The following is a 25,836-nucleotide window of genomic DNA, read 5'->3' as shown; positions in this document are numbered from 1 at the left end:
CAGCTATTATTATAATACAATGACTATTATGTTTTTCAGTATAAAAGAGATCATCAATGAGCAGCCAGCTTCTCTCCAGGGTGGAAAATTGCGGGAGTAAGTAATGATTAGATTCCAGTTTTGTTATCATTTACTTTGAGTTGCTTTCTATATAATTTTTTTATCTTTGATTATGAGTCATAGGTGTAACATTCTACTAAAACTTCAACTAATATGATTTTTGCTACTTGGTTATAGGTATCAGATGAATGGTTTGCGTTGGTTGGTCTCCTTGTACAATAACCACTTGAATGGGATTCTAGCAGATGAAATGGGACTTGGAAAAACTGTTCAAGTATGGTAGTATGGTTCAATGCGATATTGTGCCTCTTCATTTGATGCCTTCTGTGGATTTCATTTATCATCTCTATGTCCTGTCTGCGCAAGAAGAAACTGACAAGCATCTTACTAACAGGTCATTGCTCTGATATGTTATCTTATGGAAACAAAAAATGATAGGGGTCCATTTCTAGTTGTAGTACCATCATCTGTACTCCCTGGATGGGGATCTGAAATGAGCTTCTGGGCACCTGGTATAAACAAGATCACATATGCTGGTCCTCCGGAAGAGAGGCGTAGGCTATTCAAGTAATGGCACGTTGTTGTGAAGAATATTGTTTTGCCATTTTTTTATGTGAAAAAGAACTTTGACGATCTCTTTCTTCTGCAGAGAAATGATCATACATCAGAAATTCAACGTTCTTCTGACGACTTATGAATTTCTGATGAACAAACATGATAGACCGAAGTTAAGCAAAATTCATTGGCATTATATAATAATTGATGAAGGTCATCGCATTAAGAATGCGTCCTGTAAGCTCAATGCAGACCTGAAGCATTACCGGAGCTCTCACCGCTTGCTCTTGACTGGAACGCCTCTACAGGTTGTCTTGCACCCATCTTCGGATTTGTCTCCTTAATTGTTATGCGATTTGCTTTTATATTTTTCACTTTGAATTTTACCTTCGAAAGACTAGTTGTTTCATCAATGTTTGTTTCTTTTTATTTGTTGCATTGAGGATCCTATTTGCTAAGTCCTTAAGTTTTAACTGATGTTATCTTTGTCTAAATGTTAATGTTCTGTGCTGAGATTCTTTTTCCCCTCGTTAGCAAAACAATTTGATGAACACTCAACTTTTGTTTAAATTCTGATAGTAAATTTCCTTTTGCTGATAACACCTGGCAATTTTTATGTAGAACAATCTTGAGGAGCTGTGGGCACTGCTTAATTTCTTGTTACCTAATATTTTCAACTCATCAGAGGATTTCTCTCAATGGTTCAATAAACCATTTGAGGGTAGCGGTGATAACAATCCTGATGAAGTGAGTTTTTCTTTTTATAATTAAAATTTATGATGGTTTTTTCATTTTTGATTAACTTAAAATGCTGTCCTACATATGCAGGCTTTACTTTCTGAGGAGGAGAATCTTTTGATTATAAACCGTCTTCACCAAGTTCTTCGACCTTTTGTACTTCGAAGGCTGAAACATAAGGTCTTCAATTGCTTTATCTATATTTATGTCAAGTTTTACTTTTTTTCTATTTTAAGTTGACTGTGAACTTGAGAAGCTCGATGTCAGAATCTTCTGCGGGGACTTGCTGCTTTCAATTGACTCATTGCTTCAAGATATATATATATATATATATATATATATATATATATATATATATATATATATATATATATATATATATATATTAGGGTAACTAATTGTGATAGCCCAAAGGTTTCAGATCTCATCATTTGTCTTTGTAGTCTGTACCATTCACTTATTGATATGGTATGAGATGCAGGATTCTCTCTGTATGCACCCAGGGTTCTTGAACTGAATGATACCCCTGTGTCAATACAAGTCGATATAATTCTTAGCATCACGCATAAGTCGGGTTGGTTCAGGTTAGAGACTAACTTGGAACCAACCCAATCCTCATTGGTTGTTTATTTTTGAAACCAGAACCGAACCGATCAATGTTGGAACCTGACCCAACCCAATCAAGATTGGGTTGGTTTGGGCCGATTATTAGGTTATGCTAATTTTTTTTTTAAAAAGCAAGTAAATTATTGATTTTATTCAAGAACAATATAATGCCTCTAGCCTCAACAAATATGAAAATGAAGCTATCATAGAAGATGTTCAGTAAAAGAACCAAAATAAAATCCAACAACAGCAATACTTTATCCAAAAATTAGAAAATATAAAGTTAGAAGCTATGTCTGTTGCAAATTATAGACTAACAAATGAGGGCAAATTCTATGTCCAATTTAACCACAAATTAGTACATGCAAAACAAGTGAATAGAGAATTGAAAGAAATAGATAGGGGAAAGAGAATTATAGATGATACTAATATTATTCAAATGTTTAAAACAAGCATAAGGAAATATTTAATCAGACCTATCCATCCAAAAAACAAACAAAAGTTAAATCTAATGATAATCAAGGAAGATATCTAGTGTCACAAGCTCAAATCCAACAAATAATGTGTACGCGAATGAATGGATTGGGTTGGTTGGGTTTGGGTTACTCAAACCCTTACACCAAACCCGACCTAATCCAATTGGGTTTCGAAAAATTGGAATGGGTACCAAGCCAATCCCATCTAAACCCAAACCAATCTTGAACAAAACCCATGTGCGCCCCTAACAATGCTTGGTATGGGGTAATATAATAGAATAGGGCACTGTTGAGAATTTTAACCTTGGATAGCCCAACAAACAAGTGATTCATATTGTGGCCGTAGGAATTGACAATAGGAAAAGTATCAAAAAGAAAACCATGAGGGCTGCACGAACATTACACAACTAATCTAAATGTATGAAACTATGAATATTAAAAGAATCATGATACTTTTTCAGAAGACAAGCTTTGATTTTTCTGTTGCATTTTCTTATTTTTTTAATGTTGATCTGGACAAAACTCCTGCTAAACATCCAATGTGCTCCATCAGTTTTATTCTTGCATCATGTCTTTGCTACTTTGACTAAGGCTGGTCAAGAGTTATTAAATATGTCCTTAGGATAAAGGGCCAAAATATCTGATGCATTGAACATCTAAGCCTGCGATATTGTTTCTGGAAGTGGACTTTACGAAATCTACACCTATGATATGTTTTTGGAGGTGGGACTCAAGTGTTGAACATTCAATGTGGAACAAACCATCATTCAGTACGATAATCACATGGGTTGCAAACTTATTATCAGATTAGCCAAGATAAGAATTAGACAGCGTGGCAGTCAATTTTGATGCCATAGCCTTATATGTATACATTTTAGGTGCTATAACGTGCCAATCCTTATATTCAACATTCAAATGCATTCTGTATGAACACGCTAGCTTAAAAAATCAAAGATAACTGTTTGTTAACTATATTCTTTTTTTCCCTTTTACAGTTTATACCAACAGGTAAAGATTTGTTACTTTGTTACAGGAATCTTGTAAATTGGGTGAACCCATGCTATAAGAACTCTGTGTTTCTTGTTGTGTATCTTTTCTTCCTTATACTTACATCACTACTTATGGCTGCTGTGACTGCAATTTAAATTCTTAGGCTCTTCTTGATTTATGACCCATTATGATCTAAATATTCTTTATCTGAACTTCTGGAGGTTTGTATCAAGTCATTGCCTTTTGATGGATGTGAATTTCGTCATATTGTTTCTTGCTAACCTACTTGACTTGCTTCATTGATGGAATGACTCAAGAATCTTTTCCCTTGCTCAACTTTAATAGTCAAACTAGCATCGGGTTAGCTGAGTTGGGATTAATATGTTTGAGCTGTAACTGTTGTCAAAGGAGAAGAATGTCTTGTATTCCATTTGATCAGCATATAAAACTAGTAGTAGGGATTGATTTTATGTATTTTGATACACATATCAGGCTATTTGTTCCTTATGCACCACCATCACCCTAACGCGAGACACACACATGACAACACCTGGGTAAATTAAATATAAAGCGAATAGTGCAAATCCTCTTTCTGCTCTCTCCATTAAGCGATTTTCCTACAAATGGTCTTCAGTAGCAATTCATCTGTTCTCCCTAACTGCTATTAGGCATTTCCTAGTTTTTGCACAATTTTGTAAAGATAAGTAGCACAAGCTCTTACCTTTGGATTTTAAGATGCACTTTTATAAATATATAGCTCATAGTCTCATACTTTGGAGGGGGCAATATGTAAGCATCCCTTAACAACTCACACATAAGTAGGAGGAGGAAATCCAAGAAATGAAGACAAATCAATATAACTCCTCTTGCTCACCCCTCTCTATCCTTCTTGAAAATTGCCCTCAAGAGCATCCCTCTCTTAACCTCTCTCTTCACTTTGAAAAATTTTCCTCTATGTCCATTTCCACCACTTGTGCCCATACCTCCATTTTATGCTATTCTCCTCCCTACTCTCCGTCTCTCTCTCTGTCTGTCTGTGTGTATCTCTCTCTCTCTCTCTCATCACAACCTGTCACCTTCAACTGCCCTTCCACCTGGGGACCCCCCTTTGTTCTGCAATTTTTAGAGCTAGAAGCCCCATATTGTTTCGTACTTTCGTCCATTATATTGTACATTGTGTCAAATGTGCAAAAACTTGTATGCAATTACATTACTTGCATGCTTAAGAACTTTGGATTCCTCTCAAATTTATAAATATAAATAACCAGATGCACCTGTAAATTGTAATGATAGTATCTTACCCTAAGCTTGTCCTAATACGCTCTACAATATAATCGTAACATCATTATCAACATGTTTATTGTGGAGCATTTGGAAATACTGTTTTGGTTGCCAAAAGCATTCCATGAATTGAAGTAAAATCCGCAACTTCATACAGCCAACCATGTAGTTAGTGATCTGTTAGAACTGCTGTTTTTGCAAAAGGGATGGTTTCTTTTGCTAGATGATTCTACTAGTGTGGAACCAAGAAAATTGCTGATTTTTGTGGTGCTTAAAGCATATTGATTCACTTCAATTGTGTCTTTGAGCTTGTGTCTAAGTGGACAACTTATGACTTGCAGTCTGTTTAATACAAGGACAGAAATTTAATTTTTAAATCCTTCCATTTTTTTGTATGCTTAGTTTCAAGGATTTAACACCAGTGGGATGTTGGAACATGACGGGATGGGACATGCACCATCTCCGGTGTTGGGATGCAGCCCGTTCTGTTAGAAAAAATTGAGATGGCCCCATATAACGGGATATGAATCCTTGCTTTGTTGTACTTTATTGTCTATGGTATTGATGTGCTGATTCCAAGCTTCAAATTTATATCTCCAACTATTAATTATTTGAATGATTTGCATAGACTTGTGACTGTTATTTTCTGATTTTCAGCTTGTCTGTACAGGTAACATTTCCAAAAAGTTTTGATAATGTAAATACATATTGATTTTTTGTGCGAATTTCTTCTATTTTGGACATTGCCCTTTGCTTGATAGGTTGAGAATCAGTTGCCTGAGAAAATTGAAAGACTTATAAGATGTGAAGCTTCTGCTTATCAAAAACTTTTAATGAAAAGAGTGGAGGAGAATCTTGGTGTAATTGGAAATTCAAAGGTGCCTTCATCTGACCCGTCCCCCACTCCTCTTTTTCTTTTCCTCAATACGCCATCCTAGTGTTTTTCCCATTACTGAAATTTTGTATGATGTTCAATCAGGGTCGTTCTGTGCATAATACTGTGATGGAATTGCGCAATATATGCAATCACCCATATCTCAGCCAACTTCATGCTGAAGAGGCAAGTTTGAGTAATTAAATCTGTAGTCTATTTGCTTGACTTATTTCCCTTTTGAATTTAGTTTTTCCTTGTTTGCAGGTTGATACTTTGTTACCTAAACATTATTTGCCCACTTTTGTGAGACTTTGCGGAAAGCTTGAGATGTTGGACCGTTTGCTACCCAAACTCAAGGCAAATGATCATCGGGTATGGAAGTTGTCTATAACAATGATAACTGTTTAAATGTGGCATTTTCGTTTTTCCTTTTTGTTCATTTATATGCTTCTCTGAATATTAAATATAATAAATGCTATAATCGTAGTAGTATGCAATAGGTAGATAAATAGGTTTCTACCATGTTAGGTTTCTTGTATGTATTAATCAGAACAATGATATCAATGTACCTATTTATCTACCTATTTCTTACTACATAAGATTCTTATGCTCATGTTAGGTTTCTTGTATGTATTAATCTGTTCATTTTGGCTATCAGTTTGGCTTTCTTTTGATTTGAGTTTTGTCTGGTTTAGTTAACTTCCTGATTGAAAAAGAAAATCTTATACATCTTTAATTAGAGGTTCCATGGTAGCCAACTCCTCATTCTTCATTCTGGCTTTTTTTTTTTCATTTTTTTGGGGGAGAAGGGGGAGGGTTTCATTTGCTATATTTCTTGGATCTTGGAGACTGTTGTTTCAGTTTTATTTTTTTCTTTCTCACCAATCAGCTAATAACTCTTAGTGAGTTTTGATGGATCAGAGGATTTTCCCCCCACAGATTGAAGTTGCTGTACTGATTTTTGATTTATTAGCAGTTTGATCCATGGTCTATTTGTTTTTTTAATTATATTTCTTGTTTGAGAGATCTTATTTTGATTCACTCTTATGAACTACAACGTTTAATTCCTTTGGATATTTGGATTTCAGGTATCCAGGATTCAATACCTTCAATAAGTTCCATTCACAGTGTTTATTGATGGCATTGTTCCCCACGTTTTGCTCAAGGACTTGACATGCTTATGCTTCTCTGAATCACTCCTGGCCATCTGTTGCCTCTTTTGAGATCTATAAATGTGATTCAGCCTTTTGCATTGCCAAAATATTCCCATGACATCGATGCTGCATTCACTTAGTTTGTCATCTCATCTATCTTTCGGCTTAGTCAGAACCTCTCATTGCTTTTCAGATTCGAATTTGAACTGTTTACCAGATGATTGTCACCAAGGTTCGCTGTACCGGTCGGTACCAGTCGGTACCGAGCGTACCGTACCCGTACCGATGGGTACCGGTATCGGTACGCCAATGTCGGTACGGTCGGTATCGAGCGTACGGTACCGTACCGACACTCGGTACGCCTATACTAGTGCGGCACCGGTACGGGGTTCGGTACCGGTACGGCGAACCTTGATTGTCACTATGTTTCATTACGTAAACTGGTGAATATCCTGTTAGATTGCCTTTCTAATCTATGTTTCTTTCTTTCTTTTGTTCAGTATTTCTTTCCCCTTTTTCCCCTCTTGGGAGAACAGTCTATGTTTCAATGTTGTTGATGCCACCAATTCAGATGGTCAGTTGGCTGCCCAGATTACCTTGTTGAGCTGCCCAGATTCTATGTTTCAATGATTCACCACTTTTTATGCTAGTATCGCATGTCGATCTGTTTAGTCATTGTTGTATCATAAACCCTTGTGTTAATGTCTGCGAAATATATGAACTTTATGGGTCCCTCGGTAGCACTACTGTGGTCATGCTTTTAAACTAGAGCAACCACAAATTCTCTATTAATTTTAATGCAACTGTTGTTATCTTGAAAGAATATGGTTGTACTACATTCCATATAATTTAGACTGGCATTGCTGCAGGTTCTATTTTTCTCCACGATGACCAGATTGCTTGATGTTATGGAGGAATATCTGACTTGGAAACGTTATAAGTACCTTCGTCTGGATGGACACACTTCCGGACAGGATCGTGGAGCTCTCATTGACGCATTCAATCGTCCTGACTCAGAGTTTTTTATATTTCTCCTAAGGTTCTTATCATCTGCATTTTATAATGGATAGGGACTCTGCCAGCTTTCATTCTCTTTTTGTTCTTTAGGGATTAGTTGTGAAAATTATTGTCTAATTTCTTCAGCTGTTAGACAAAAAAACAGAAATTTTGATATTAACATGTCTACTTCTGGTAGTATTCGAGCTGGAGGAGTAGGAGTAAATCTTCAAGCAGCTGACACTGTCATCATATTTGACACTGATTGGAATCCGCAGGTAATAATTCCTTATCCTGTCTAACAAATTTCTGTATGCATCTTGACCTTTTTCTTTCATCGTGATGTCTGCTTTCTGCTTGGTGTTGCTTTAGGTTGACCTGCAAGCACAGGCAAGGGCCCATAGGATTGGCCAAAAGAAGGATGTACTTGTTCTACGGTTAGAGACGGTTAGTATTAACCCTTTGATAAAGCTTATCAAACAATTGTGTTCACTCCTCTTCTACTCATCCTTTAGCTCTTTTGTGCTAAATAATTATGTTACCAAAAAGAAATGAATGCCAGTTGATAGTCGTAAAAGTTTTCCTATTTACTTGGTAGCTTACAAGAACCCAGTCTTGTTGGTATTGTTTGTGAGTGGCTTATGATGGTTTAAATTAACTTTCTACTAGGGTCGACACCTGATCAACAAATCTACTTGTTACAAATAACATCATGTTGTTGCATCGAAACAAATAAATGTTGATTAATCTAGCTCACATTGAACTTGGTAAAATAAATGGTTGAATAATTGAAAAATTAGAATATTGAGGAATATACATTTAATGCTATGATTATGCATTGAATTGCCCATTGTAGATCCATAATCAAAAAAGTTTTTTTGATTGTTCCCAGAAGAAATGAACCAAACCATAGAACTATGCTAATTGTCGTATGAGGTCTAGTAGTTGATAGATGAAGAGGCACATAATAGATTGATATGAACATCATGAGCTTTCCTGTAATAAAAGCGGTTGCTGCTAATACCTCCTTGGTTCCTTTTTCCATAACTCGAGCTCAGAGATGGAAGAGAGTCGAGGGCCTTATGGAATGTGGTCAAAAATCTTTGAGTCCGACCACAATGGCTGAATTTATTATCTTCATGCATTATGATAGTAGATTACCAGTACAAAATATTTCAAAATCATCACAAACCTCCCTTTTACTTTTTATTCTAATTTCAATTTTCGATTATCATGTGGTGATTTATTAACTTTCCATATATAGAAATAGATAGACAATAAATGACCTCTTATGAAACAAAAGTACCAAGATTTAGATTGAGACTAAGCTCCATCGCAAGGATCACTTAGATGGACATCATTTGAGTATGAAATCATGAGTTTAAGGAGCTTAGTATAGGGTCCGAGAGCTGCTTTTTTTATATAGAGATCTATCGATAGAATGAAAGTTTTTTGTTAACTTTAGAAAGTTAAGACTTCTGCCAAGATTGAATAGCATGGGGTAGGACCCAAGGTCTGCCAAGCTGGTACCAGTGGGGGTACTGGCCAATGATTGATTCGGCATGGTATGAGTATGTACTATGCCATTCCAAGGGTGCCGACACAGGGTGAGCCGGAGAGGGAGGGGGAGGGAGAAAATGAGAGAGAAAGAGAGAGAGAGAGAAGGGGGGGGGAGGGAGAAAAGGAGAGAGGAATAGAGGGAGAGGGAGGGAGGGAGGGAGGGATGAAGGGACGGGGGAGGGGAAGGGTGAGGAAAACCCTATCCCCAACCCGACCCCCAGGGAGAGCTAGGGAAGAAGAGGGAGAGGGAGGGAGGAGCTTACAAAAGGATGGAAGTGGGGACCTTCACGAGCAGCTCGGGGTGGCGGGGGGGGGGGGGTGCTCATGTGCGGGGGATGTTGCAGAATCGAGGAGGGGAGAGCCGAATTGAGTTGCGAGGGAGGGGAGCATGGAACTGAATTGCAATTTTTTTTTTATGGGGGGGGGGGGGGGCGCGGGGGTGGCGGTTGAACTGTTTTAAAAGGCGGAACCGTGCCAGTCCTCGGCTGATCCAGTTCGACACTCCCGAATTGGAATGGATCGACACTCCCCGAATCGGAATGGGTCGGCAGACCTTGATGGGGCCTTTTGGTTATGCCTTGTGTTTGAAGAAAGTTTCTGTACATTGATCAAGAAAGGAAGGGGCACTTGATAGAAAGCATTGAGTCTAGAGAACTGCTCCTTTAATACCTTGTTGGAAGCTCTTCACTCAGACATGGAAAAATGTGTACGAGGGAGTACTCGGGTCATTCATCCAATACATTATTATTTGAGCTAGAGCTTGATGATTTATCATGGCATGCCCATAAGAGATGGTTAAAGGATAAATGAGCTTTGATTTGTCTACATGTAGTGAGGGTTTTGTTAGGATTATTATTGGTGGTTGAATGTAATGGAGATAGTGACTGCATTAGATTGGATCTAAGCATCTATTGGGTTCGTCCAGGTTCAGGCCAATTGTTCAACATCAAGGCAATGTGTGCTTGCTTGTTCCAGGCGTGTGACTTCTGGCCTAATGTCTGCATTCTTAGTCCCGAGCCTTGACCTAGCCCAACCGACGCAATGTTGCCTAAACTTCCTATCCCTGCAGCAGTGTCATTGAGAGGAGATCTAGTCTATAAAGGGTGGAAGCAAGAGAGGATTCAGTTTCTAGGGAGAGGGTAAAAGAGGAGATGGCAGTAATTGGGGATCAGGCTATGATTGGGTGGGACAGGGACAGGAGCATCCTTGACCCAGACCTAACCTGGTAACATTTTGGGTCATGATTTTGGACCTTGGCCTGACTCATTGGCTAACCAGATCATGTTGGGCTGGGCACATGGGAAAAAATTTAGAACGAACAGCCCGTTCATGCCTGGCAAGGGTCAAGCATGTCCCAGAGCCAACCTAACATGTTTCGATCTGGGTTGGAATGGATCTGCAATTTGGGTCAAGCAATTATCAATTCTTTTACAGCTAATAATATAATATTTCAAAATCAAATACAAAATAACCAAAAGTTTCTAAATAAAATTAGAGGGATGCCAACCAAACATGAATTTTCATTCAAATAAAACTTCTAATATGATCCATGAAAATAAACATTCTTAATGTACAAGTGCATGAACTAGAACTTTAAAAAATAAATAATTGATAAACTTGAGTATTTTCACAAGAAAACATCTATAGAAACCAGCAATGAATGTCTGGACATAACTAAATGAGAGGAGGTTAGAGGAGTTGGGGTTGCTGGGGTTAAAGGAGAGGGAGGGGGGTTCGGTGAGGTGCTTGCATGGTAGGGTACTATATGTGTGCCACAACAGTGCCAGTCTAGCACTGCACAGGCATGTGTATCTTTAATCTTTGCTATTATTGACATGCAGCCATCTTATACCTCCTGCTTACCATTTCTTGGTTGCATTGTTTCTTATATAAACAATACACTGATTCTTTTTCTCCCCTCTCTATTCATATTCATAAGTTATTCTTTACACACGCTGAATTATTGAGCATTTTGTTTTGAGGGAAAGGGAGGCAATACTTGAATTTTTGAGCCTTACATTTGTCCTAGATAAATATTGTCTTCAGTCCCTGCATATAGGTTCCAGAACATCACAGCTTTTTGCACATATTATAAAATATGCTTGGTGATATTAGTGGCCCACTAGTTGCTCTGGCTCAAATTCTCTTTGATTTCACTTACTTTATTTTTAATTCTCAAGGATTCAATTGTGATTCCAGTATGCTGATCTTCGTATTTCCTGACATATTTCTTATTTTTAATGTGATACAGGTCCGCACTGTAGAAGAACAAGTTAGAGCTGCGGCTGAGCACAAACTGGGTGTTGCTAATCAGAGTATAACGGCAGGCTTTTTTGACAATAACACAAGGTATTTGTGTTAAAAATCTAAGACTTTAAAAGTCTCAGCGAACAGTTTTTAATATTCTGTTACTTTTGATTTGATGAATTACAGTGCTGAAGATCGAAGGGAATATTTGGAATCCCTCCTTAGGGAGTGCAAGAAAGAAGAGGCAGCTCCTGTGTTAGATGATGACGCTCTCAATGATCTCCTAGCCCGCAGGTATCATTTTTTTATATATATCACATACTACTCTATTACCCTTTTGAGATGAGGTAATCTATTCTGGCTACTGAATTTGTAGGTAAATGAGCCTTTATTCTGTTCTGTTACAGTTTAGCGTGAATAACATTTTATCTTATTATGTTCTCCTTTGCAGTGAATCTGAGATTGATGTTTTTGAATCTGTTGACAAACAAAGGCGTGAAGATGAGATGGTCTGTCATTCCTTGCCAATGCATGTGCTTTTAGTTTCTGTTTGCTAATAATGCACTTTAAGATCTAATGAACACAGGCTTTTATGCTAACTGATGGGGTTTCTTTTCAAATGCCTGCAGGCAGCATGGCAGAGATTGGTTCAGGGGAGTTCAGCCGAAGGGTTGGAGCCATTAGCCATGCCTTCTCGTCTTGTTACAGATGAGGACCTGAAACCTTTTTTTGAAGCTATGATGATATATGAATCCTCAAACGTCAATGTAAAAAGACAAGGCGAGTATATTGGGGGCCTTGACACACATCAATATGGAAGGGGTAAACGGGCTCGTGAGGTTGGTGTCACATTCAACACAACTCAGAACAAGTTGTATATTTTTATGTATTTCCAATAATTGTTTTTTAATTTTTTCCCCTAGGTCCGTTCTTATGAAGATCAGTGGACAGAAGAAGAATTTGAAAAACTTTGTCAGGTTGATTCGCCTGAGTCATCCCAACCTGCAGAAGTACCAAAAGAACCATGCCCCATAAATGATTCAGGTGGCCTGAAGGTGAGTGCCCGAGAGGTGCAGTCATCTTCATCAAAAAATCTGTCAGCTACGTCCAAAGAGTCATTGCATCCACGTAAGGAGCCACCACCTCCAGCAAAAAGGGGAAGGGGTAGACCAAAGAGAGGGGCAACAAGTGTCGCACCATCTCCAGCTGCTCCACCATCAAATATTATCAGCAAACAGGAAACAGGACCTCAGAGAGAAAACCTTTCTGCTTCCTCGACAGTTGGTGGTGTAGGTCCTGTTTCTATAGAAGAAACTACTGGGAGTGCACAGCATGAGATTGGTGTAGCTGCTACAGCTTTTCTGCCATCACCTGGCCCTCAAATGGCAGTTCAAGCTAAGCGCCGGAAGACTCAGACTGGAGAAACACCTCGAGGACGAGGCAGAAAACAGAAGTCCGTGTCTTCTACTGCTGGAGCTCAAGCTAATATGGTTACCGGACCTCCAAAGGGTACTGAAGCAGCAAATAATACATCTGCAATTTCTGCATTTGCCCAGGAGAGTCCAAGTGTTGATAAAAGTTCAGGAATTACAAATGCACCTCCTGTGTGTCACCAGGTTAACCCTATTTCAGGATTGCCAAACATTGTTGACGTGGCCTCTGGCAAAGCCTCCAGTTCACTGCAAACACCTGAGAAATTTAAGAATATCTTACCTGCTGAGGACATAAGACAATCAGGAAGGGGAATTCCTGCTCATGATATTAAAGCAGCTCCTATTGGAACAAAATTGACTGCAAGTGCAGATAGTATGAGCTTTATGCAGTCAAAGATGCATGATAATGTGAAAGGTGTTATGGTGCAAGCTGGTCCAGGGCAAATGTTTGTGCCATCTGCATCTGTGATGCCTGTGTTTGTACAAAATTTGAAAGACAGAAGAAATCATGTGGGGACAGATGAGGCATCTACTGAGGTGCAGAAACCAGCTGAAATGCAAGATGAATATTCTCTTCTAGGTACCCAGAAAACAATACCGGGTTCTGATGTTAAGTCAACTGAGAAGCAGGGTCCAACTGAGAAAAAAGATGATTCTTCTCTTGCAAGCATGCAGAAAACAATGACTAGTGTTGATATTAAATCTAGTGAGAAAAATAAGCAAGTTGAAAAACAAGATTATAGTTCTATTCGAAGTGTCCAGAAAATGACGACGAATCCTGATGTTAAATCCTGTGAAAAGCAGAAATTAGTTGAAAAATTGCATGATGCTTCACTTCAAAACATCCCTATAATAGAACCTCATTGTGATGCCCTTAAGAATAGCCCTATGAGTGGTGCAAGTGGTGACAAAGCCACCTCAAGTGTTGAACTACCGTGCCTGACACCTGTTGAAGTAATCAAACACCAGGAAAATGTAAACCTTGACATAGCACCAGGTACATTATCCGAGAGCATGAAGCATGGAACAGTACTCGTTGCAGTCCCTTTAGCTCAAATGCAATGTTCTTCAGTCCCTAATGTGATCCAAAATGGACCTGGGAGCAAAGCTTCAGTTACAAGGAAAAAAGCCACTTCTCGTGAACCAAGAAGTAGAAGCAATTCTTCAACAGCAGCATGTGAACGCCGTGCTCGACTTGCAGGGTTGAAGCAGTTAGAAGGGTCAAGGAAGACAGATAGTAAGGGAAAATCTGTGAAGGTAAACACTTTGAGAGAGAAACAGGAGACTGATAACACTAAAGTAAGCCCTGCTACATTTGGCACGGTTTCTGGGTTGGAAGAGAAATTGCCAAAGATTCAGGTCCCTGTTAAACTTTCTTTGCAGATGGAAATTTCATCTGAAAAGTCAGAGTTATCCAAACAATATAACAGGCAGTCTGATATATGTACAATTAATGAAAATGCTGCCAGTTTGATGGGTACAACTCGTGCACCTGCCAAATCAGAAATCAAATTGGTCCAAGATAATGTGCATGGTCCTGATGAGGATATTATGAAATCATCAACCCCTGGTGTAAATGAAATTTTACCAAACATTACTGGATCACGTTCAACAAACACAAAAGCAGTGGATGCTACAGGTAAAGCTTCTTTGACACTGTCAGAGGTACCTGAATTGTCTGCAGGAGGTGAGATCAGTACCTTATTACATGATCCTGGGAAATCAAAATTAAATAACAATGCAGATTTAAAACATGAGTCGTGCAAGAGTAAAACCGCTGTAGACACCAGGGAGCCTATGCTTCCGTCTTCAGAACCAGAGGCTCTTGCAATTGGCAGTTCAGTTAATGAACTAGTAAACTTACCCAGTGAGACTGCCACACAGCAGCCGTTTGCAAGAGATGCGTCTCAATCATGCCAAGGACATAGTGGAGCTGAGGTTCTTAAATCGGATGGTAAAGAAACTTCTCTGTTGGAAAGTGCACATGTAAGCTCCACAGAAATATTCCCTGTGCATCCAAGTAGCTCTGTCATCCCACCTGGAGCTGAACTTTCTGAGGAGAAGGTTGTGGAGGCTGGTGATGCTCCATCTGGCTTCAGCTCTGGGAAGCCTGGTGCAGCTCTATCTAACCTCAGTTCCGAAGTTGAAGCCAACGAGGAGGAAAAAATTGTGGTGGTTTTTGAAGCTCCTCATGTCTGTACTCAAGTTGTGCAAGTCACCGCAGATGCAAGGCAGAGTGACAATGAAAATTCCCTTTCACAGAGTTGTACAGAGGTGGACTGTTCTGTACCTCCTAGTTCTGAAGTTGTAAGTACTCGTCCTGAGGAGGCAGTTATTGTTGACGAGGAAAAAATATCGCTGGATGAATCTTGTTCACAAAGTCCGAAGACACGGACTGGTCAAGTACCTTCATTTTCTGTGATAGAAGATGTAGTTAGGGGTGAAGAATCATCTTCAGTAGTGGCTGAAACAGACACTGGAAGCAAGTCAACATGTACACCGAAAGAAATCTTAACAGGGTCTACTGCAGGTGATGTTTGCCCTGCAAGCATTTGCACTACTGCTGCATTCAATGATAACATTAGCCATAGTGAGTCAATAATGAAGGACCATACTTTCTCGGCTTCTATTGCAAGTAATGTTGCAAGCAAGGATGAGCAAACATCTGAAGCTAGGATTACTGCAGAATTTCCAGTTGGTAAGCAAACTGAATGTGATCCTCCTGCAAGGATTCCAATTGGTAAGCAAACTGAATGTGATCCTCCTGCAGAAATGAATCCAGATAACTCTGTTAACAAATATAGATTTACGATGGAAGCTGTTGCTGTGGCTGAAATTAACAATCATCCTATATTGAATTGTCATACATCGGCTACCACTTTACCAGAGACCAACATATGCAGGGCAACTGAATGCGCACTGGATGAGCAAGAAAACAAATGTGGTTTTAATGAAGTGACCGATACAGCGTCTCTTGCTGCATCTCAAGAATCTGAGCATCCTCAGAATGCTAATGACCTTGCAGAATGCACTGCAGTCCAATTGTCAATTATTCCTTTGTCAGGACGGACCGACCAACTGGATCAGCAAGTGGACTTGCCTGCCAATATCAGTCACACAGATAATTCTTGTGAAACTAAAATTACTAAAGAGACAGTAGATGGTTGTGCTGTGTTAAATGGTGGCAACTCTTCAAATTTGCGTAGTCAAAAATCGAAGAGAGATGGCGAGCCTACTAACAAGAGTTCTAGTGATGATCTGACTCCTGATGGTCCGGGTAAAGAGACCTCTGGTCAGTTATATGTGGATCCTGACAGTAAAGATAGTGGTCCTGCAGAAATGAATTGTTCCGAAGACCATACTCTTCCATGTGTGACCTCTGCAGAAATGCATGACGGATGAAGTGAGTAGGACCGTGTCTTTCTGATATTATAATCTGATTTTTCATCTTTTCAAATTATATTATTGCTTGATCTGTTCATCATCTTATGCTTTGGTAACAGGATTAGAAGCCATACATGGACAGTGCAGCAGAGTTTAAAGCAGAATACGAGAAGTGGAGAAATTAAATGATGAAAATGTGGAAGAAGTATGCAGAATCATTCTCCTCTTTCATCGTTCCCATCTCTCTTGCTAGAGTAACCATATTTCTACTTATTTCCTCTTTTGTTCTGCAAGGGAAAGAAATAAAAGGATGGCTCCGAAAAGGAAGAAGAGCGAGGAGCAGAGAATTTTTTTGCTGGAATGGTCAGCAAGAACAGTTTCTTTGTTTTCTACCTGTAAATTTTGATGGATTTCGTTGCGTGGATATAAGGGCCTTGCCGCTCTGAAATACTTGTTTGCCTTTATAGCAATGCTCTGCATCACAGATTCGACTTGTTCTGGTGTTTGGCTTTGGCCTATGTTGATGTACGGTTCTGACCTTTGGTTATTATTCTATCTGTGCTGTTGTGTTTATTGTGCACCGAATCTTGTTCAATTTTTAAGTTGATCAGCTTATGTTTGTCTTTGTTAAAACATTTGGTGCACAGAATGGAATTCTTTGGCTGGTCCACCAGCTTTGCCTACTCTATTCTGAATCTGTGATACTCCCCAGCTACCACTAATTCGCAATTTGTGGTTTACTTGTTTGTGTATGTGGAAAAGGCAAGAATAAAAATGAGAGAATTATATAAAAATTCTATGAGGATTCTCAGAGTGGAGAAAGTTGCCATGGGCATCACGCTCGTGTCTTCGCTATAGAAAATTGATGGTGCCTATTTCCTCGCCACGTGCCCATCCCACAAATCAATCGACAATTGCATCGGGCTCCGCACGGATCTCAAAGCACCCTAAACTCCATCCGCCTGACCACTGTACGATCCAATGGGGGCAGGTGAAAATGCTCCAGGGAAGATGAACCATAAATTTAGCATCTTCATTGAAATTTTAATATATTTTTTTTCAACAAAGAAAGTCGTGCATGAAAGAGAGTGATGCCTTCATTTTCCTCCCGTTGATGCGCACTTGGCATGAGGTTGGCCATTTGATAGCTGAGTCAGCATGTTGCTGACTAGTGTCTTCCAGGAGAGGTTTATATTATTCACTGTATATGAAATTGACGCACAACCATTAGGTGATGTTTGTTTCTGAATCCAACCAAAGAAAATAAATGAAGATGGGGTACATGTAGTCGATTGATCGCTTGTATCGGCCCAACAAGCGCAAGGTGCAATCGGCAAAGAGAAACACACCAAGAATAAATAAAGAGAAAAGAGATGTGACAACTTGCCTGCGTAGACTCAGAGAGCAGAGAGAGAGAGAGAGAGAGAGAGCTCGTTTAGAGTACAAGAGCAGCCGTATGGTGAAGAAGATCCATCCACCTCTCTAAAAGAAAGGCTTTCAAATCTCACAACCCAAGTCTCTCTCTTCTAGCATGCAATGGCACACCTAGAGAGATCAAGGCTTTATATAATCTAAGAATAAACTTCTATGTATTTAGAGTACATCCAAGCCTTTAATTCTTGATGCTAAATATGTGATCACCCATATGTCACTGCTTTGATATGCATATGTGATCACTCAATATCTTTGCTCCATGTGGCACTCCCTTTATGAGTTAGTATAGAACTATGACAATTTCTTCTATCTAGTCTTTGCCATGTTCTCGTTACAGTTGACTCCTATTCGAGAGACGAGAGCCCACTTATGACCCGGGTCCTACTTGATCTTATCTTCGATGTGGGTCTACATAACTAATAAAGATTGTATTGCAAGATGAGCCTGGTTCTAATACCATTTGTCACGGACTCACGTTCAAAAAGCTTAAACTGATGGGAGGATGACTGGCGTATACTAATAAATCTATATAGTACCTTTTTTATTAGTTAATGGGGATTATGACATGTCACTAGTTTTGATGCCCCATGCGACTAAGGAATTCTAAGAATGCTGGACCCACCTAATAGGACAATGCCAAGGCCAAGTCGAAATCCTAGATGAACATTGTCTCCTTGTTTCCACACCGAACGAAAAATAGGGTTCAAATTATTTACCGTCCTATCATCAACAACAAAAAAACCATACATACTCTAATATACTCCCCCTAGGATCATTGTGTCCTTCACCTTGATGTGTGCTTTCTCTTATTACATGCCTCCTCCCTCAGGCAAATCAGATTTGCTGTCAACCACCATAACTAATCGAGTACCATGTGTCTCCATCTTGAACCAAACCCAAGATTCTAACAGCTCCATTGCACATTCGGATTTTCACCGTACACATGACTAATCTTGCATGCAGAGTTCTCAGCCAATTCAACAGTGCTAGGGTTGAAATTGGATCAGATATGAATTAGATATTAGTATTTCATATCGGTGTTTATTTTATTTGATAAATACAGAAACAAATATTAGTTGAATACAAAAATTTATATTCATATTTATTTTAAATAATCATGGATACAGATCACATACTGAAAGCATAAACATAAATATGGATATAGTTTAGATAATCTAATTTTATACCATAGAATGAAAAATATTGCTAAGTGGATAATAAATCAAATTAATAGAATATTAATATGATCATTTATTTTCCTTACAAGTTCATAAGTGCTATATAAAATTAAATAGAGTTTTAATATAGATTGGGTAGTTGTCTATCCATATTCATATTCATTTTGTTTTTCATGGATATAGATACGGATATGGATATTAGTTAGATGATCAAATTTATATCAATATCCAAATGGCTTCGGATACAAAAATGGATCCGAATAGATATTATCCAATCTACTTTCATCCCTAACTAGTACCCTTCATCACCTTAAAATAACTAAACCAGTCTTGCATTTATAATCCACATGTCATGAGAAGTATCTAGACTACAAGTACATCTTCGTCGAGATCACATCCTATGCTTCATCAGCTACTCTGGGACCTTCCTTCTTGCAAAAGTAACCCTGCACCTTCCTTATTGAGAATCTCCACTTCATCAACTTCCTTAGATCTTTCCCTTCGTCTTGATACATCGTTAGCAACCAAACCTTCACTTGTGTCCTCAGATTAAAATTCTTCGTCATCTCGTGAGAGAAAAGTGTAGCCATAAAATCCTTTACTAGGATGGTGGAAAACTTAAGAAGAATTAGTAGGGTCTATCAGTTAGAAGATTGCATCAAGTTCAGATTGATAAGCAGGCATAAAGAAAGGTATCGAAAATAATATTGCTAAAATAAATGCAAATATAACCCTTCATTTTTATACATTTTGGTTATGAGATATTCCTCCAAGGCATTCCTTTGATTGCATCAGACCATTACTCGCTTCGGTTGGTTGCTCTTTGCATGATATTAACCTGGATTCAATTTCTTTCAGCGAAAACCAATCCTTCAAAAGAGCTCGTACATTTTTACCCTCAAAAAAGAAAACTTGCACCAAATGCTTACACAAAGAACTCTGTACTTGCTTGTGGATGAACATAGTACAATGACAAGTTGCATACTTGCACGAGATTAACAGGCATGGTAGCATAACAAAGACTTTCAGACAACATCACACTTTCAGGTACGCAAAAAAGTAAGTTAAAAGATGCTTTAGTTGACTGGTTAACATGAGAGTGACAGATTATCATACAGACTGCAATGGTTTGCAGCACTAAGAGAGATGTTCCCTCAGGTACTTGTCATAGGAAAAAATTTAAATCTCGTAAGAGGTAAAAGAATATTTGATTAGGGCCATTAGGCTATGCTTTCAAATTCTATATTGATCCAAGATGTGATTGCATGGCCTTCCAGAGGTTGTCAAGAATTCCTGAGTAATGCAAAAATCTCAGCGACGAGCAGCTCGTATGTACACAGCCAGGTAGAAGCTGTTGAGAGTGTGATCATGAAAGGTATCCTACGCCATAGCGGTCTCTTGCCTACTCAAATTCGAGAGACGTGTCACTAATCTATCTAATGCTTCTTTCATCCATGGATGCTGGCATCCCTCCCTTGCTTCTGCTATCGTCACCTATACAACCAAATGATCGAATGTAATCAGAAAATTGTTCAGTTGTTTCATGTTATGCGCAATCAGTCAAGCCTTCATGGATGTCGAAGAATATTTTTCATTTAGCATTCTGTGTATACTTACCCATCTTCGTTTTCGGACATCCATCTCAGGCCAATGAACCAATTCCTCTGTTACATTCAAAGGGAACATGATTCCCTCATAAAATGCATCATGGCTTCTGCTCTTATACATCCATTTGCCAAGGCTACCCTGCGATAACATTAAAAATTTATTAGGAGTGCTTCCACAGATGGAAACTTGCATGAAGATGGTATAGAAGATTTAAACTAACAGGTAACAAAGTTCATGTGCAGACCTCAATATTTCCTTGTACACCAGCTTCCTCCAAAGCCTCTCGAGAAACTGCTTCTTTTATGGTTTCATCAAGCTCCCAACCTCCCTGTAAAAAAAAAACATAACACAGGAACTTCAGGTAAGACAATGTTAAAAACAGTATCACATTCCTAAATTATGTCTTCCTCCATATGATTTATGAAATTGGGTGTGTTTTGAAACCATAGGAGGTCAACTTCTACAAGATACTACCAAATTCCTTTGCATTAATTTCTAAATTATTCCTGATGCTGTGGGAATCATGCAGAAGTGTATGATTTGTCTTCATGCATACCTTTGGGAACATCATTCCATGCCCTTTCTGAGAGCTAATAACGAGAACCTCCATTGCTTGATCAACGCCATCCTTGCATGGCTCGTCAATCTTGAACTTGTATGGAATGCAGCTGCTTGATCAGAAAAGTAGAAAACAAGATAAGATTATTAACTCAAATATAAATCACAAAAGGGAAAACAAATAGGAATAAATTTTTGCAACAATGAATTGGAAAAAGGTGGAGAGTTGATGTCAACTGGAAAGCCAAGTTGATATTCGTCAACTGGAAGGTTCTATAATCAGGATAAGATATTCTCAGTAAAACACCATCATGATAAGGGTTGTTCCTTATGATTAATGTCAGCTCCAATCACCATTTGAAATTAAATCAAAACACCCCCTCGATGCCCATTTTTTTTTTCGCAAAAATAGTTAATCACCAAAAACACAAAAAACCTCCACAATCACCTCCATTCTCACAGCAAAAATCATTAATCAGAATATCCTTTTCCCATAGAATTCACGAAAGGGAAAAAAATGATAACTTTCTGCGGCAAATGGCAGTATCACTTTCCTTGAATTCCCCAAATGACTTCAAAGAAGCCCAATCAAAAGATTAATAGAAGGAAGGAAGGATGCAATGGGAACGAACCCGACAACAAGACGGCCACCGGCGCTGGTGTACCGCTGCAGCTGCCTCCCCTGCCGAGACACCAACGAAACCATCCTTCCTCCAAAGAACTCGAATAAACAAATCTCCCAAAATATCCCTCCCTCCAACCAAATACCGAATTCGAAACCCACAAAACAGAGACAGACAGGTAATCTTTTATCCTAAAAACAAGCAAGATATCGAAAGGGATGGAGAGGTGGAGCTGAGAACAGCGAGAACGGCCCTCTATTAATAGAAGGGAGAGAGGGGGAGAGCCGAAGAAGTGGCTTACCCGTTTCCGACGTGAAGCCGACCGGCCGTCGTGCGACCGTCGCTGGCTCCTTCGCTTCGGCTTCTCTCGCGAGCCGCACGCGAGATGTTGGTCCGGCGGTCCCACGTGCCGCCAAATATTCTAATTTATGTATACTAAGGGCCGATCATTTATTAGCCACGTGTGAGCGCATGTGGTGCTGTGGAGATGGAATCTATCGAGTGGATTTTGACCTGCTACTCGTTTGCGATATATATATAAATATGGGATGGGATTTGACACGGTTTGATTGACATTACAAAGTACTCGGTGGTTTTGTTGGTTTGCTTGAGAGGGGTTTCCTTTTCAACTGGAAAAGCTTGGTATCTACAGGATGAACTTCTCCAGCTAACCCAGATTCGATCTCATTTTTTGTGTGTAGAGCAAACCGTGTCGAGGTGCAGGTTTGAATAGCACTGTGTATAGTGGTTGTCAACTTGTGTTCTGGTAAAAATGCTGGAATCTATCATCAGTGACCACGATCTAGATACTATAAGATGTTTTTAAAATTTATTCTCAATAATGGTATACGGATAGAAACCTTTTGTTCTCTGTAGGGTGTGTAGGGTTCTGTTGCGGGGATGGCGCTTTGGCCGGAGCCTCGTGCAGCAGCATAGCCCACATTAACCTAGCAGAGAAAGAGGACTGCGTTCCTTCTGAGGTATTGTCCGCTTTGGGTACGGGCCATTCCTGCTCCCCCGCCTCCATAGGGTACGGGCCATTCTTGGTCCCCCGCCCCTCACAGTTTTATACTTCAAAGGACGTCTCGAGAGGAAAGGGCTTTGCCACCCAATTAAGGCACAGAACCTTTCCGCTACTAGCCGATATGGGATTAAATTCGGTAGCCCCCCATAACATAGCCCCACTAGCAGGAAGGTTCAGTGCGCCTCCCAGTTCTGATGGCGTTTTGGCCGGAGCCTCGCGCAACAGCATAGTCCATATTAAGCTAGTAGAGAAAGAGAACTGCGTTTCTCTCGAGGTATTGTCCGCTTTGGGTCGAGGCGCTTTTTGAAGGGCAAAACCATGAGAAGCGGGGGACCAGAAATGGCCCCCACAACAATATCTTTTTAAAACGTGGCTGTCACTTGCTTAGAAGGTCCTAATATAATTTTGGACCTATTTATTAGATATAAGTATTCTGCCTCTTGTGATGCATTGCACATGTCGTACTGCCAAAGGATGCCCTAACGTGCATCCATCGCCACACCGTGCTTGGCCTTTATATTTTCTGACAATAATGAATGATATCAAGTATCTCTTCAATAGCACAACCTTTCTTCCTTTTTTTAACAAGGTCAACTTATACGGATGGAGAAACTTTTCAGCGTTCAACTATAGGTTGGTAACAGTCCCTATTGACATCATATTATTAGAGTTACTGTTGCTGCCTTTTTTGTCTCGTTTCGAATGAGCCGGAAAACTTATAACCCTGAAAAAGCTTGATTAATTAAGGTAGAAGGTAGCCCGCCAAGCTTGGCCGGGCGAGATCTAAATATATGAGCGGATGTGCCACCAGTGTTAATCTAACCAAAAAGCTGTGGATTGAATGGAGGATAGAGATTAGTATAGATCCATGTCTTGACCTTCTAGGCTTTCACCACCATCTTACTACCATTTGAAAGAGACGAGTATAGATCAGGATGAGCATTGGGTTGCAGTGGAAGGATGCAGTGTTGGAATACGGTAGAAATATAGCGCTGGGCTATGATAGAAAGCTAAGAGATGCCTACTCCTAAGATAAATGAATCAGATAAAAGATAAAGATAAAAATAATTTGGTTAGATTGATCATCGAAGCATCTTGTTTCTATAGTACAATTTTAATATTTATACTAGTACATAGTAACTGCTCACTTTTGATGGTTGTAATCACGTCTATTTTCATGCTTGATAATTAGATGGCATAGGTATATAAGCAAAAACAAGGATAAAAAAAGGATAGAATAGCTAAACAAGTGTTTTACGAAGGTATACATGCCAATATCAATTTTGGAAGGATATGCATGCAAAATTTGATATTTAGAAGGGTATTGATGCAAAAAAACCTTTTATTTATGCCGTACACTAGGAACCATGTTTATAAAATATGAATGATTGATACATGCATGATTAGCTTTATGACTTATTTTAATATATTGTACTATGAAATACTTTATTTTGTAATATTTGTTATTTTCTTCAAATGAAGTATTGACGTGTAAAAAAACTTATGCTTGATCTGGTAACATTATGAAATGTTTACTTACTGAATTGTGTTGCTCATAAATTTCTATTTTTACTTTTCTTCAGCTAGATGAATAGGATCAGTGGAAAAGAAGAATGGCCCAGGTTTAGAGTTCGTGCTAGCAAGCTTGGTGATCTATATAGCAGAATTTTAGTTCTTCAGTTGATGATAAATTTGTAGCTTAGTAATTTTTAAAATTCTTAGAATTATGGAACTGGTATTTATATTTGTATTTACAAGCTCTGAATCAATAATAGTTGCATTTAATAAATAAAAAAATTGGATTCCTATTTATTCTATTTTTTTTAGTTAAATTTAGAAGCTAAATGTAATATTAGCTTTGTGTTATCGTGGACTGTACGCCTTGGTAGTACAACCATATCATGCTTCGGATCTGGAGCGTGACAAACTAGTTTCATTTTCTATAGAATGCTGACATATTTTTTTCTTCCTTTCATTACCATCGAAAGATGAACATGTAAAAGCACAATTTTTGAAAGAGGCGGTCTTGCTTTGTCATAATCTAATTGTTTTATCTCTCTATATTTTTCGTAAATTGTGCTGCGGGTAGGAACCCTCACTTCCTTAGGGAGTTGAGGATTGTTTAATCTCAATGATTGTGTATCTTGGAATATTAAAGGAGCTGCGGCTGCCAGCAAACGTAGTATGTTCAGGAATTTCATTATGTCCTCAAATTGTGATATCATTATGCTTTAGGAGGTGAAAATTTTTTCGCCGTCACAAACATTCCTCAAAGCGTTAGGTGGCAACAAGATTGATGAGTAGGCCCATCTTGCTTCTATTGGTTCTTCAGGTGGCATTTTGATGGGATGGACTTCTGATTTTCTTTTTCTCAAAACCTCCTTTCAAAATTGTTTTTCTCTAATTGTGACCCTATTTGCTCATGCCCTGAAGCAAGATCTACTTATCATTGCTGTCTATGGGCCAAATGACAGATGCTTCAGAGACCAATTTTTTCAAAGTCTCACTAATATCAGAAGCATGCACCCAGGACCTTGGCTAATTGGAGGAGATTTTAATGTGACTAAGTTACTGGAAGATAGGAAAGAAAAATTGTAGTATGTCAAAGACAATCTTGCCTACATGGATTTTATTTCTTCCCTTAGCCTTATGGACTTGGACCTGAAGGGCCATGATTTTACTTAGAGCAATGGATGGGAACATCCTTCTCTAGCAAGATTAGATAGATTCCTTCTCTCTACTAAATGGGAGGATTTATTCCTAGCTTCTTTCTAAAAAGCTCTGTTAAGCTCTTCCTCCGACCATGTACCAATTGTGCTAGACTGTCAGGTCAGATTTCAAAGGCCCAAAATTTTTAGATTAGAAGCTTTGCGGAACAATGAACCAGATTTTCATAATATTGTAATCAATAATTGGAGAAAGATCAAAGGTTCCTCTAACATGGCAGCTTAGTGGGTTCAAAACCTAAAACGAGTTCGAAATGCTCTCAAGAAATGGCCATCAAGTGAAAGAAATTCTAATAGAGAACTGAAAGAACCCTTACTTCATGAGGTGAAT

The 25,836-nt window shown here is 38.9% G+C and overlaps 2 protein-coding genes across 3 annotated transcripts in view; one reads left to right on the top strand and one right to left on the bottom strand.

The window, feature by feature from the left end:
• Nucleotides 1–17,037, top strand: part of LOC103696185 (chromatin structure-remodeling complex protein SYD-like) — a 37,607-nt gene extending 20,570 nt beyond the window's left edge. The window contains exons 13-31 of one of the 2 annotated variants that reach the window (XR_005513111.1): nt 40–96; nt 238–334; nt 455–627; nt 710–923; nt 1,237–1,362; nt 1,444–1,533; nt 5,468–5,584; nt 5,686–5,766; nt 5,845–5,952; nt 7,604–7,773; nt 7,930–8,008; nt 8,103–8,177; nt 11,542–11,639; nt 11,724–11,831; nt 11,989–12,046; nt 12,167–12,376; nt 12,461–16,373; nt 16,474–16,559; nt 16,649–17,037. Coding sequence is in view for 1 of the 2 variants with exons in the window: in XM_039129395.1 (XP_038985323.1) it covers nt 40–96; nt 238–334; nt 455–627; nt 710–923; nt 1,237–1,362; nt 1,444–1,533; nt 5,468–5,584; nt 5,686–5,766; nt 5,845–5,952; nt 7,604–7,773; nt 7,930–8,008; nt 8,103–8,177; nt 11,542–11,639; nt 11,724–11,831; nt 11,989–12,046; nt 12,167–12,376; nt 12,461–16,372 (5,773 nt within the window). In the remaining variant the exon portion in view is untranslated. Of the gene's footprint in view, nt 1–39; nt 97–237; nt 335–454; nt 628–709; nt 924–1,236; nt 1,363–1,443; nt 1,534–5,467; nt 5,585–5,685; nt 5,767–5,844; nt 5,953–7,603; nt 7,774–7,929; nt 8,009–8,102; nt 8,178–11,541; nt 11,640–11,723; nt 11,832–11,988; nt 12,047–12,166; nt 12,377–12,460; nt 16,374–16,473 lie in introns of both variants that reach the window. The other variant, XM_039129395.1, reaches the window with a different exon arrangement.
• Nucleotides 17,038–20,014: 2,977 nt separating this feature from the next.
• LOC103723355 (nudix hydrolase 17, mitochondrial-like) lies at nt 20,015–22,026 on the bottom strand. Its single transcript, XM_008814249.4, has 5 exons — nt 21,765–22,026; nt 21,131–21,242; nt 20,819–20,902; nt 20,584–20,712; nt 20,015–20,460 (listed from the first exon to the last, which is right to left on the bottom strand). The coding sequence occupies exons 1-5, from the start codon at nt 21,836–21,838 to the stop codon at nt 20,347–20,349; spliced, it is 513 nt and encodes a 170-aa protein (XP_008812471.1). The 5' UTR covers nt 21,839–22,026; the 3' UTR covers nt 20,015–20,346.
• Between the last annotated feature and the right edge of the window lie 3,810 nt (nt 22,027–25,836).

Source organism: Phoenix dactylifera, chromosome 8 (genome assembly GCF_009389715.1).
Source record: "Phoenix dactylifera cultivar Barhee BC4 chromosome 8, palm_55x_up_171113_PBpolish2nd_filt_p, whole genome shotgun sequence".
In the NCBI taxonomy this organism is placed as follows: domain Eukaryota; kingdom Viridiplantae; phylum Streptophyta; class Magnoliopsida; order Arecales; family Arecaceae; genus Phoenix; species Phoenix dactylifera.
Note: the sequence above shows the minus strand (reverse complement) of the source record. Positions and strands in the feature narration are given on the sequence as shown.

Bases quoted from the DNA above. Each gene is read 5' to 3' on its own strand.
- LOC103723355 (XM_008814249.4), bottom strand. From the start codon at position 21,838: ATGGTTTCGTTGGTGTCTCGGCAGGGGAGGCAGCTGCAGCGGTACACC. The intron at 21,243-21,764 runs GTTCGTTCCCAT...CTGATCAAGCAG, and splicing joins GGTGGCCGTCTTGTTGTCGG to CTGCATTCCATACAAGTTCA. The intron at 20,903-21,130 runs GTATGCATGAAG...TTTTTTTTACAG, and splicing joins ATGGAATGATGTTCCCAAAG to GGAGGTTGGGAGCTTGATGA.